The sequence below is a fragment of the Sciurus carolinensis genome, chromosome 13 (genome assembly GCF_902686445.1).
Source record: "Sciurus carolinensis chromosome 13, mSciCar1.2, whole genome shotgun sequence".
NCBI lineage: Eukaryota > Metazoa > Chordata > Mammalia > Rodentia > Sciuridae > Sciurus > Sciurus carolinensis.
This window is the reverse complement of record NC_062225.1, coordinates 67,883,605-67,898,193: the sequence shown is the minus strand read 5'-3', so window position 1 is coordinate 67,898,193 and position 14,589 is coordinate 67,883,605. Positions and strand designations below refer to the sequence as shown.

The 14,589-nt window shown below is 37.9% G+C and overlaps 1 protein-coding gene across 8 annotated transcripts in view; it reads left to right on the top strand.

Moving 5' to 3' along the window:
- The window catches only part of Ltbp1 (latent transforming growth factor beta binding protein 1), a 413,663-nt gene that overhangs the window by 379,063 nt on the left and 20,011 nt on the right, over positions 1-14,589 (top strand). For all 8 annotated transcript variants that reach the window (XM_047522256.1, XM_047522255.1, XM_047522253.1 and 5 more), the window contains 5 exons: positions 3,808-3,984; positions 4,805-4,891; positions 6,984-7,112; positions 7,801-7,941; positions 8,995-9,165. In XM_047522256.1, the coding sequence (XP_047378212.1) occupies positions 3,808-3,984; positions 4,805-4,891; positions 6,984-7,112; positions 7,801-7,941; positions 8,995-9,165 (705 nt within the window). The remainder of the gene's footprint in view (positions 1-3,807; positions 3,985-4,804; positions 4,892-6,983; positions 7,113-7,800; positions 7,942-8,994; positions 9,166-14,589) is intronic.

Sequence of the window (14,589 nt, the reverse complement as noted above, 5' to 3'; positions counted from 1 at the left end):
TGCAAGTTCTTGAAGGTGAGAGCTTGAAAAAAAAATATGAATGAATTTCTAAGTTCTTTTTTACTCCCTCTTGAAATATTACCTGAGAATTCCCTTCTTTGTAAAAGCATGAGATGATATAAACTCTGAGTGCCTCTTGCAATTTTTTAAATTTGAGAAAAGAATACAGCTTCCTAGGTGCTTCTGTGGAAATAATTTCCTGAACATTACCACTCTCACAGGCTCCATGAACCGACCTCTTGTCCACTGTGGCTGGTGTTTCACTGGGGCACTCTTCACTCACACCATTCACCTTGTTACTCCTGGGTCAGTTTGGGGTAAAGGGCATAGAGGGAATTGACTCTGAAGACATACACTGCAAATGGAATGAGAAAGCAAAAACAAAGGCCTATTTTAAAAGCTCATGTCCACTTTAACCAAAAAGAAAAAGCTTCTGGATTTTTCTCACCTAACTGCAGTCCCTGCAGTTGCACATATTTAGAGAGAGACTCTGCAGTTTGACAGGCCAAGGGAAGGTGCTCCCAGGAAGGGCTCTTTCTGGTGCCTGTGGCTCCAAGCCCCTCATCCTGTCCAAAGCAAGGGGACATGCTCACATGAACAGGGATCATCTGCTGTCCTCTCCTCATTTATCTCAAACAAAGCAGAATAAACAAAGCTACTTGAAATTCACAGGATGCTATGCCCCAAAGAAGGGTTCTGGACAAAGACATCCATGGACACAGGCCACTTGAAACAAATCTCAGTTTTCTCCTCCAAAACAGGAGGATGCTGTTACCTACCTCCTCTGTCGGCATTTAGTTACTCTGTGTTTCATGTGAAAAGGCCTGGGTACATTTCCTTCAGGAAAGGACCACACGGACAGGGGATGTAGCTTGGTGGTAGAGCCCTTGCCTTGCTTGCACCAGGCTCTGGGTTCAATCCCCAGCACCAAAATCAGTCAAACAAATTACTATGACAAAAAGAACCGCATATAAAATGTCTAAAAAGTCACTTTCTTGTTATCACCAGCCATACCCCTAGGATTAAAATGCACAGATTGATGTTTATATACAGATGTTCAGCCAGCCTCTTAATACAAATAGAAAAACAAAATCTGAAAATACTGGAGGAGAAATAATATATTTCTTAGTAGTCTATGGCATGAGATGCGTGGTATGGCTCTTCTTATTTATAAACTCTTTAAGAAAAAGAAAACTCGTTCTTTTTCATGCTTAGCACTTTTCATAACTGATAGAAAACCGCCATCTCAGAAGCGATGACTTAAACTCAGAAATTCTGCAAAGAAATTATACTATGTATATTTACAGATCAGAATTTTACCCTAATGGAAAAATGCTCAAGGAAGTTAATTATTTAAAGGTTAGGAAGATAGGGAAATTATAGTTTTTCCCAGAATGACCTTTGTGGACCAGTTTTTGAAAAAGAATTTGCATCTCTTTCCAAACGCGGATGAGGGCCTGCCTAACCCTCCATTTCAGCTGTGTAAACATTGAACTTTCAAATAGCTGGGAAAGAAAATAAGAGCAAAATTTGTAAAAACTAATGTAAAACCTGAATAATACAATAATATTATTGATTATCTCCCTTATGAACTAATCTGAGTTTCTTTCCAAAGAAAAGGCAAAAAAAAAAAAAAGTAATTTTGTTTTTTATTTTCCATCAGTGCAACTCATAGAAAACTCAGTACTCTGCCTGTGAAATATATGTGTGTGTATGTGTATATCATTTTGACATGCATAGCTTTGGAAAGAAGCCTGTGGTTTTTGATTACATAGCAGTCTTCATAGAGACCCTACTACATAGTATTACATTTTATAATAAATGCCAGACATACTTGGAACTATTTGTACACAAGGAAAAAGTGGTTGATTCTACTTTTAGCACAATTTGTAAACTAAACCCGTTTTCTAAAATTCTGTGTTGCTTTCTTGATTTATATTTCTGAACACATTCATTATAGTTAGCTGCATTTGGGGCCAGTGGCATAAAATATTTGAAGAAAAGTTTTAGTAGTAACAGACTGGAAATTTATTCACAATGCTGAGGGGAAGTTTGCAAAATTTTCTATAGGGTTTTGTGTGAGTGGTTTAATAATAATTTAAAATACACACTCTGAGTTTCCAAAAAAAAAAAAATTCCATGTCTACATGACTAGGGAGGTGGTGTGTTTTATCCAATTTCACACACAAGGGAATGATTGAGAACTGCTACATGGAAATAAGTATTTCAAGTTTTTTCCTATACACTTGTTCTGGGTTTGAATTTATCATCAGATAGTCATACTAAGAGTCAAAGCCACAATCTATCTAAGAATAACCAGAGAATGACGAGAGTGAGGTGTGGAAGGGATCTTTGATGTTTTCATTAATACTCTGTGCTCCTAGAGTTTGTACTTGAGAGGTTTATTTATGACTTTGCCTGTTTTTTAATACCACAATAGGACATTAGTTTTAGGAGAGGGCAGTAATGTTTTGTTTGTTTTGTTTTGTTTTATTTTGGTGCTGGCCTCAAATCTAAATCCTTGTGTATGCTAGACAAGTGCTTTACCACCAAGCTACATCCCCAGCCCTCTGGTTGAATTTTAAGAACTTTTATTTTTTTAAATGCTTTTATTATTTAATTTTAATTGCATTTCCACAATTAACTTGGCCCTGCGAAAATAAATATATAGGAAAGTATTGTAAAATAACTCGTCAAATTTTTCCTAACACAATGAGCTACCAACTTTGAAAGAAGGGTCAGTAGGGGTTGACTTTCAAGTCTTAGACTCATCTTCCGTGGCAGATGTTTTTCCCCTTGGTCGCTGTAGTTTCTTTGGGTCTAAGAATCTGGAAACAATCGAGCTCTAATAAAAACATCTCATTAGAATTAATCTAAGTAATTGTGATGACAGTGGTCAACTTTTTATTTGATACAACATCAAATGAAAACAGTAATACATTCTAATTGGATCAAAGGCAGTTATTTGGACTCTATGGCATTTGATAGAAAAGGGATTAGACTACTTTCAAATCCAGTCACAAAATATGGATCAAAGACTTGTTCAAGTGTGTCTAGTCTGATAGAATTCAGTCATTTGTATTATCTGAAAGTAGGTGGATTTTGTTCTCATCGTTTGTTTTCTTTCCTTTCATTTTGTGTTTATCACAAAGAGACTGAATCTGTTAGAGGGCATTTTCCTCTAGGACACACACATGAGGTGGGACTAGAACCCAGGCTTGGAATTCTATGCTGAGGCTTAGCTGGCACTCATTATTTCATTCAAAGTCATATATTTGCAGCAATTTAAGTGGCTAGGTTTTCAGTGATGAAAGATGATTTTATGGGCTCCAGGTTACAGCAGTATTTTCCCACTTCTTCCGCTGTATACGGCTCAGAAAAGATTGGGGGTATGTTGATTCAAATAACCACCAAAGGCTTCAATATTATGTGTGGCCCCAGATCTCTGGTCAAGTGTTGGGGAACGTTTTCATTGATTTAAGTAGGTGTTACAGCTCCATAAAGAATGGCCCTGTGTTTGGCAAGAAAGTAGAGATGGAAACTGTACTCACAGCCAAATTTACAAGAATAAAGTAATTGGTTAACGTCAAAGGAAATGGCTTCGACAGATTTACACTCTGGGGGTGTGTTAGAAATGCACCGAAATTCAGGTTGAAGTGCGTTTTTCTCTTGAAGTGGAAGAGCCATTGAGGAAAGACTGCGGACATACCCCGTCACCCCCTCCCATGGCAGTTTCTGCTCTGTTGTGTCGTAGGTAGATCTGAGGTGTCCTGCCAACGGTCCTCTTACTTTCTCTCCTCCGTTTAGCTTTAGATGTAGACCAGCCTAGAGAAGAAAAGAAGGAATGCTACTATAACCTCAACGACGCCAGTCTCTGTGATAACGTGCTGGCCCCCAACGTCACCAAACAAGAATGCTGCTGCACATCAGGGGCTGGGTGGGGAGACAACTGTGAGATCTTCCCCTGCCCCGTCCTGGGGACTGGTAAGAAGCAGCCCAGTGTGACGTTTGCACTTGTGTTTGGTCATGTGGTGCCCCTGGGCCTGGGGAGAACCTCATTTTGCTTCTTACTTTGAGGCCCTGGGACGATGCTGTTCACTGCCAGGGTCATGTGGAGGGGAAGCTACCTTATGGTGACTGTCATTCAGGGTTGGAGCCATCACCCTCTTCCCACCTCAGTATGAATTCTTTAACTTCTGTCTCTCACATCTCTCACAGGGTGTGCTGAGACACTCAGGTGTTATAAGATGCTTTGGCAAAAAGATTGTTTTATTCCTTTTTAAAATTAAGATCAACCTCTTTAGCCAATAATGACACAGCATTATCCATAAATAGAGCTTGGATATTTAAGCTAAAATTTTACCTTAAGGTCTTTTACTGATCCTTTAAAATTCTAGACACCATAGTAGTGCAAAGATAATAGTCATAACATCCAGTTAAACATGGGTAAATAAAACATGGGTGAATTGAGAGGTCTTTTACTGATCCTTTAAAATTCTAGACACCATAGTAGTGCAAAGATAATAGTCATAACATCCAGTTAAACATGGGTAAATAAAACATGGGTGAATTGAGAGGTTTTAAAAAAATATGTAAGTAAATTTATGAAGTCATTAGATTTATTCATACCTAATCCGAAACTTCAGGAGATTGTGCTGAATTTATTTGTTTGAATTGCTTAAAGTTTCTGCATCTGGGAAAGCAAAACTGATTTTAAACTTTGCATTCAGGGAAGATGCTGATTCTTTGTTTTTATTTTTTCAACTTATTTGCTTTTTGGTTTTCTTGTGTCTCTTCATTTCAGCTGAATTCACAGAAATGTGTCCCAGAGGGAAAGGTTTTGTCCCCGCTGGAGAATCCTCTTACGACATTGGTGGTGACAACTACAAAGGTCAGAGTCAAGTGGCAGTGAATTTGCAACACGTGTCGGAAGTTCTAGTTAGAAGCATGGCTTGGGTTACGCAGAATTAGGGTCATTTGGGACTGTGGAAACTGATTACAAAGCCCTTCATTCTGCCACTGGAGAAGGTCTCTGGTCTCTGATTAGAGCTGAACTTGGGAGTCAGAACATTCACGGCTATGTGACTGTGGGAGGTCACGTCACCTTCTGAGACAGAAATGATGTTCAAAGTCTATAATGATTAATGTGTGTAAAACCACCACAAAATTCTGTATTGGGTATGTACTTAAATTTGTCTTTTTATCCTTGGGTTGTATTAGAAGTCATGTAAGTTAAGATCGTGTAAGTTGGACCATTGGCATGTGTGTTTCTGTGGTCACCAACAGAGTCCAGGTTTGTGCCTTTTTAGAACTAACCCTACTATTTCTAGGACTTTATGCTAATGACCACAGATTCATAATGAGGAATGGAAAGGAAGAAAATAAAAAGTAGACGTTTCAGGGCTGGGGATGTAGTTTAATAATAGAGAACTTGCCTGACCTGAGGAAGGCCCTGGGTTCAATCCCATTACTGCTAAAAACAAAACCAAACCAAAAAGGAAGCTTTGCATATTTAATGCTGCTATCGTATAACTCTAAAATAAATGTGCAGCTTCTTCATTTTGGTGAATATTTAAATGTACGACTATTTTCTCATTAACTACTTTTGAAATTTTTATGGTAGATAGATTATGATCTTTTATATACAAAGTGATTATTTTCCATTGTAGTTCAATATTAAAAACTGCTAACTGAGTGGAAAAGAGACTATAATAATATTTTTATTGTCTGTCCATTTGTGGAAAACGAATGTTTTAATATGGAATAATTCAGTAGCTGGATAAGAAATTCCATTTGTGATTTTAAAATACATTTATGATTTCGTCCAATGGAATAACAAGACTTGGTCTGTAATATGTGTCAAATGGTTTTCAAGTTCACAATTATCACATACTATATTTTTACAAGAATGTAGTTAAATTTCGCTTCATGTTATGGAACAGAACCCTCATTTCACCATAAAGTCATCCTCTCTCATAAAAATATATTCCTCCTCTCCCAGCCTGGATAGTGCTGGAAGTGGTTGGAAGAAGAAGATTGGATTCATATCCAGCCAGTCCTTAGTTTTCTGCACTTGGCTTTACCATTTTCCATCTGTGTAAATTTGAGCAAGTCATCTATGGAGTCTCCGATTTTTGAAATGAGTGCTAGCTGATATTAGCTCTGAATTGCTAGCACTAATGCTAACAAAAGCAATAGATAACTTTTGAGCATCTGACCATGCCAGAGTGTGTACTGAGTTTGGCATATGATTATCTCATTAAATCCTTTCAATCTTTTTTTTTTAAAAATATTTTTAGCTGTAGAGGTATACAATATCTTTATTTTTTTTTAATGTGGTACTGAGAATCGAACCTAGGGCTTCTCACATGCTAGGCGAGTGCTCTACCACTGAGCCACGACCCCAGCCCAATCCTTTCAATCTTAATCAAGGCAGTGCACCATTATTTCCAATTTATCACTGCATAAACAGTGATGGCCACGAGACCTTAGTTCTGTGGGGGAATGGATCTGCCAACCCCCTTAGCGATGCGTACTTTTGTTACCTTATCTTTACGATCATGAAAGACTTTGATCAGGTTCCATCAAACTCTTGTTGACAGCTCTGTACATTTCAACTAGTGAATGGGCCAGAATATACATTCACAGAAGGGCATATCTCTTAAAAGGTAAAATACCCTTGTGGCACTATGGAATCCATAGACTATTTCATCAAATTTAAAGTAGCATCTCAGATGCTGTGCTAAAAATATACCTCTTCTGATAATGTTTGGGTCATTGTTCCATAGACAGACCACACCTATCAATTATGCCTAATTTTCTGTATCTATCAATTATGCCTAATTTTAAGAATTTGTATATTGTGGGTCTGTAAGATTCTTAGGAATGTAAATACTATCTAACTTGAAGCCCAATACTAGTTTCTTTGTGTGGGAAGATCAAAACTATCTCTTTTTTGGTGTTTCTCAATTTTTCCTCCATAGATGCTGATGAATGCCTACTTTTTGGACAGGAGATCTGTAAAAATGGTTTCTGTTTGAACACTCAGCCTGGTTATGAATGCTACTGTAAACAAGGGACATACTACGATCCTGTCAAATTGCAGTGCTTTGGTAAGCTTTAAGAGGATATCATATGGTACGCTGTGAAAATATACAGATGGAAAAAATAAGTAATGCTATGTAGTAAAAACAATTTCTTTGAATGTAAATCATGTGTTAAAACAACGTGTAAATGTTCCATGGATCTCTTTCTTGAGCAAGATTTATGAAATTAAAAAAAAAACTCCTATCCTTCTATTTGAATGGATTTCAAATAGTTAAAATTCAACGTGGAATTTTAATTCTGGTCATTGGTATAACTGAAGTGTTCTTTGGTCTGTGGAGCCTCCTGTTTCATCACTCATACCATGCGAGTGAAAGTCACTTTAAAATGCTGACACAGACTTTAATGCTTAAGCAGAAAACCAAATACACTAGGCAGAAAAGCATAGAAAAGGAAATAACTTTAAAAGTATCATAAAAAGGCATTTTATCTTAAATTTCAAAACGTATCCTGTTCATAGATGTTTTCTTTCCATATTTAATATCGGCAGCAGTGGCAACGTTGTTTTTGCAGTCAGTACAATTTAACATTTTTAGAGTAATAGCCGTTCTCTTTTGGATGATGATGGGTATGTAGTTAATCAAACTTATGGCAGCCCCTGGAATCTGGTCTAAATTTAGCTGTATTAACTTGAGTAAGTATATGAGGTATACAACTGATTGCTGATTTTCTTCAGTAATTTTTTTTTCTTTTAAGATATGGATGAATGTCAAGATCCCAACAGTTGTATTGATGGCCAGTGTGTTAACACAGAAGGCTCTTATAACTGCTTCTGTACCCATCCAATGGTCCTGGATGCTTCAGAAAAAAGATGTGTCCGACCAACGGAATCAAACGGTATGTTTGGATGCAAGATACAAACCTATGTTTAGAGAAATACCATAAAGTTTGTGTTTTGACTATAGTATGAACTACTGAAAGATAGAAAATTTGATTTCTTGAATATTTTGAAATAATTAAAGTGGGGTTCTAAGAGAAACACTAAGGTGCATATGACTGACATGTAGGAGAGTTAATATCTTGAACATACTCACCAAGTGGGAAATAGAATGCAGAGTGGCAGAGAGCAGAAGGCAGAGCTGTTCCAAGCCCGAGGTCATCACGCTTGACCTTCAGAGGCAGCTGAAGAAGGTGTAAGTTCCGGGAAGGTTAATCAGGTGCTTGACTAGAGTGCAGGACACAGATGAGTCTGGGCAGAGCCTGAGGGTGGAGTTCCACAAAGTGGTAAGAGCCCTGAAATCCATTAGTAGGAATCTCTGTTCATCTCTGATGAGGTGATAATGCCATTAATAATAAACATAAGGGCTGGGGATATAGCTCAATGGGTAGAGTGCTTGCCTTGCAAGCACAAGGCCCTGGGTTCAATCCCCAGCACTGCAAAAAAAAGAAAACAGTAATAATAAATATAATCAGTCAATCACCATATAAAGGAGATTGCATTGAGTGAAGTCAGTTGAAAGGTAGAAAGGCTAGAACTGAGAACTGTTCTAGTTCAGGTTGCTGGCAGATGAAATGAGTGAGAAATCATAAATCAAAAAAAAAAATTAGAAAGAAATGGTCTGACCCGACAAAGGAGTAAACGTGAAAAAGTGAGGACTGGAGGAAGTCTCTCAAGGTCAGGCAAGATAGCGGGTCACTTGATATGACAATGCAAGCTGCAGAAGGAAGGATTTAGTTGGAACATGATGGGCAGGTTGAATTTCAGCTGATGGAATGACACGCAATTGGAGATGACAGAGGTTTAATTCTGGAAAGACCAGGCTAGATTCAGACTTTTATTTGGAAGTCACTCTTAGAAGTAGGAATGGAAACTTTGACACTTGCTGGCTTCCACCACAGTGTTGATGAAGTAACAGTGCAATTGTCATGGAACCATCTCTTCCCTTTTAGAACAAATAGAAGAAACCGATGTCTACCAGGATCTGTGCTGGGAACATCTGAGCGACGAGTATGTGTGTAGCCGTCCTCTTGTGGGAAAGCAGACGACCTACACGGAGTGCTGCTGTCTGTATGGAGAAGCCTGGGGTATGCAGTGTGCGCTCTGCCCCATGAAGGATTCAGGTGAGCCTATGTCCACTTTCTTCTGCAGGAAGTCTGCAGCTGGAGCCTGACGTTTCTCTTTTATGTCTTCACTCCTTATGTCTCATTTCATCTCAGGTGTGTATTTATGTAGGGAGGCGGAGATCAGGATTGTATAAACTTATGGCTCCTGGTTACCTCCATGCCAGAACCTGTCATGAATTTTTGAAACCATCATTCTATTTCCCAAAAGAATGACAAATGACCTGAAGGAACAAAACTTAGCCACTGGTAGTATATGTCTTTATATTTTCTAATACTTCATTTTTTTCCCCTACAATCCTCATTTCTAGCAGCTTCCATGTAGAGCAAAATATATTAGACACTGTAGTGAATCATTGTAGGTCAAAGTCCAAAATTTTTTATCAGTCTCTATTGAGAGAAACCTAACCTGAAAATCCAAAATCCGAAATGCTCCAAAAAGTTCAGGTGTAGGAACATTTCAGATTTTAGAATTAGGACTACTCAACTGGTAAAGTCTCTTCAAATATTCCCAAATCTGAAAAACTCTAAAATCTGAAACACTTTTAATCCCAAGCATTTTGGATAAGGGATACTCAACCCTGTGTTAAAAAGGGATTAGAACAAAAAGGAAAGGAAGTAGAAAGTAAATGAAAAATTATTTAAACAAATCTGCTTTCAAGTTTTAGATCTGCATTAAATCTTTGGTCAAATGGAAAAAATGAGACAGGCTAAGGGCCCAGCTTTATCTCCCCTCCTAAGTGTTGGAAGACAGCTAGAAGTGCTGGTGCCAGGCTTCCTGGCTGGGCTGGTGGTGTCTATTGGGTTGTCCACCATGCATTCCTCTCTTTACCACATAGCTACTTCTCAATTTAAAGAAAGGTAGTTGAACGTGTTTGGTGTATCATTTTGTAAAATTGACTTGTTAAAGTTAGAAAAACAGTGTGTGGCTGTAAAATGAAGGGTTTTGTAATGAATATATTCTTAGGATAGTTAAAAGGGGAAGAATTTCTTGAAGAAAGGAAATGCATTAACTTTCAGTTAATTCAATTAGAATTTTTCTTTCAAGCTATTTATTAATTAACTTTCCGGCTTAGAAATAACTTGAAACCAATGCAGCATGAAAAAGAAAATAATTTGAAATGCCACAAAAAGAAAATGAATTGCAGAGGACAAAAAGTAAACACATCAAGTCATAGATGGCAGCCAACTATTGGCTCTGGGGCCAGATGGGCCCAACCTGAAATCTGCCACAGCTGCTGCGTGCTGAGGGGGAAATAGCCTCACCCTGTATAGCTCATTTGCAAAGCGGGGCCACCTCCTCCTCCCTTGCTGGGTTTGTAAAGGCTGGGAGGACTTGGGCAGAACAGGGTGTGGTTGGTACTGGTGCTTCTGTTGTTTTGGCCCTGGAGGCAGATGCCAGGGGAGACAAAAGGGAAATTAGTAGCATGAGCACCTGAAGTTTGAATCGTTTTCTCACAGTGCTCTAACACCTCAACTTTTAATTTATGCAACGTTTTTCATTTCAAAAATAATGCTTGCTTCTTCTAAAGAATAAATAATCAAAGATATTATGTTCCTTTCCACCTGCCCCTTCACAATCGAACTCCCTACCTTCAAGATGCTCACCCTTGACAGTTGGGTTTTTATCCCCTTAGATTTTCCAACACATTGTTGTATATTTATATTAGTCATTGTTATTTTATATATATATATACACACACATATATATATTTATATATATTTATATACACACACATATATATATTTATATATATTTATATATAATATATATATACACATATATATATATTTATATATATACACTTATATATATTTATATATATACACACATACATATACATATATACACACACACACATATATATATACACACATATATAAAACAGAATATTTAAACCCGAAATCAATGTCATTGATCTATGTTTCACTTTGTTTTTTGTTTTGCACTATCGGATCATTGATGGCACCTGAAAATGGCCACAGGCCATCCTGTTACACATTAACATCTGGTAGATGGGAGTACATTTACAATCTGGGCTACCTTAAAGTGAATGAAAGATGGTTACTCAAGTGACTGCATAGAATCTGCTCTACAGAGGCACTGTGGTTTATTTAGCCACTTCTGCTAGCCATTTGCATAGTTCTTCCCCAGCCTTTCCCCACCCCAGGCCTGATTTGCTGTTACAATGTTGCAGTGAACTCCACATATGCACCTGCAGGAGTGCCTCAGTAGGAAAATCCCTACAAAGAAAGACACTGGGTTGAGAAGTGTGTGTGCTTTAAATCTATTTCCTGAAAATACTGTAAGTTTACTCTTACATTGGCAGTATTCAAAAGTGCCTCCTTCTTCTTTTGCTTCTATCACTGTCTTTTTTTTTTTTTTTTTTTTAGTAATTTATTTTTATGCGACGCTAAGGATCGAACCCAGTGCCTCACATAGGCTAGGCAAGCCCTCTACCACTGAGCCCCAGCCCCAGCTCCTATCTTTATGTTTTTGTTGTTGTTCATACTGGGGACTAAACCCAGGGCCTCATGCATGCTAAGCACAAACACTTATCACTATGCTATACCCACAACCCCTTTAAAATGGTTTCCATCAGATGGGTACTAAGGTAGTTTGTATGCATTGCCTTTGTTTCTAGGAAATTTGAACAACTTTTTTTCATGTTTATAGGTGATTTGTGTTTCTCAGTGACATATTTATCATATTCTTTGTCATTTTTTTGTTGAATTCTATGTCTTTTAAAAATTTATTTATAGGTACTTTGTACATATTCTATTTATACCAGTGACATTTGGGTTACTGTGCTTTTGGTTATGGGAACGCCTTCATGAAAAGGTTTGCATGTATTTACATTTATCCTGTCTCTAACCTGGTCCTATGATATAAATATTTAAATATTAAAAGTGTAGTGCCTGTGTCTCTGATTAGTCAGTTCCTTTGATAGTCAAATTTAATTGACTGGGTTTTTAAAGAATATTCAAGGAGGTGTCTCTGATCAAATGCATTTTTAAGTGTAATTAAAATCTAAGGATATTATAAAATATAGTTTCCTTATAGCATCAGACTATAACTAGATGATCAAGAAATGAATTTCAGAATAAATACCAATATTCTAAATATGAATTCTATTTTAAATATGAAATCTCTTCTAAGGTGGGCTTTAGAATGTTGCATCTATTATTTTCAATGGGGGTTTTAAGAAACACATTTTTAATTGCAAATTTGAATGAATACATATGAAGACTGTGTGTACTATATCATATTTAGGTTCCAGGGAACACATTTTAAACCACTATTCTACACGTGTCAGTTGGAGCATAGGAATTTGTTCCACAGCCCAGAAGGAGCATTCCTTTTATAACACCAGAATTACAGTACTAGAACTAAAGTCAGGAAGAGCGTACAGAGAGGAGTCCACACTGAAGTGGAACAATTTCTGGAGGTCTCATAACGAGTTGGCATTCCCCTGGTTAAACCTGATCTTCCAATCAGAGATACACTAAATGCCCTCTGTTGGGCACATTTCTCTGCAGTATAGCTGAGAGGAACCAGGTTGCCTGCCCTGAATCCCGGCTTGGCAATTTCTTATGGGCATGACCTTGCTATCTCGTCTCTCTGTGCCTCAGTTTCCCCATGTGAAAATAACATCACCTGCCTCACAGTGTTGTCTTGAGAATTAAATACAATGATAGTAAAGTAGTAAAATAAACGTGCAGTAGTGCTCAATACATAAGCCTTCAGAAAATATTAACAGCTATTTTTACTACTGCTAGGTGTCTCTGATCAAATGCATTTTCAAATGTAACTGAAATCTAAGGATCTTATAAAATATCTAATTACCCTGTATAGGAACTAAGGATTGACAAATGCAGAAATAATTGTTCTCAGGATAAGTTTCTCTTCTAGACCACTGATTCATAAACATTAATGGGTATGTCAGTTATCTAGGGAACACATCAAAAATCAGATTCCAGTTCCTGGATTGTAGGGACGAGGGTGCAGGATTCTGCATTTCTAACAAGTTCCAAGGATCAAGCTGCTGCTGATCCTTAGACTACACTTGAAAGGTTTTAAAGACATCAAACAGCATCTGACTCTTTGTTAAAGCCTATTTTAATGCTGGTAGTTATTACATTTTGAGAGGAAGCAAAGAATGTGTGAATCTTAAAATCTCCTGTGTACTCATAATTCCTGTCTTTGAGTCTTTTAAACACGCTGTTTCTAGGTATCTTGATGGTCGCGATGGACCACATTATCTGTTTGTTAACCTTAACACTGGATGAATCCCACCCTGCCAGACGCTGATCCTTCCACTTTCCTAGGAAGCAGCACTGCTTTGGGGAACAATTAGTTACTGATGGAAACAGTGCTGGAGGAATTTGAAGAATAAATCGTACCACTTGTCATCAGCTTTGAGCATTAAAGTGCGGTGTAAAGTAAAGCTTTGGCTCTGGAGCAGGCTTTCACACTTCAGGACCAATAGGTCACAGGCATTAATTCTTGCTAAAGCAGCAACCATATCCGAGAATACTGGTAGGTGGAGGGGGCAGGGGCGGCTCCCTTAGTGGCGTTCTCTGAAGTTAGATGGCGTCTCATGGGTTGGTACCACTTGCAGGGGAAATGAGTGAAGGGTGATGGATTGTGTCGGGGCAACTTTAACCTGAGGAGAACTGCATAATTGTATCATTTAGTACACTTCTGGGGTTGCCTAGGATCTCATTTCAGTTCTTAACTAAAGTCACCAAGGTCAAACAGCAGGCTATAATTGGAGAAAGGTCCAGGTTGTTTGTGGTGGTGGACAGTTTTGCACAGTGGTTATGAACTGGCAGCCTTCCCTCTCCATTCTAGAACTCTGGAAACTTCCCTTGTCCGAGTCCTGCCCCTGTCTCCACTTCCTCTCCTCCACTCTGATCCTTCCCACTGTTAAAATGATTTTGGTAACTGAACTGCATTGGGAGGATCCTCAAATTTGATCTATCATAATGTCATGTGAGTCTCTTTAAAAAAAAAAAAAGCTGTTAGGAAAACAAACTCAAGAAAAACAAGCCACTTACTCATATCCTAAATGAGAGAGGGTGGGAATTGTTCGATCTTTCTGGGAAGTTTTAGTACCATGCCAGGAGGAAATCATACCATTATCAGAACATCGAGATCTTTGGTGGATATGGAATTGATTGGAGTATGAATTTCCTGTAGCTTGGGTTTTCTGAGTTGCAACTATAATAAAAAATAGCATACATATAGTACTGTGCAAGGTGCTGTTTAAAATGCTTTCCACCTATTGAGATATTTAATTCTTCAAACCATCTACGTAAACATTTATTTCCTTTTCCTGGAAGAGGATCTGAGTCACAGAAAGATTAGGTTACCTGCCACAAATACCATTAAATGACAGTCAAATTCAGGCATCCTGGATT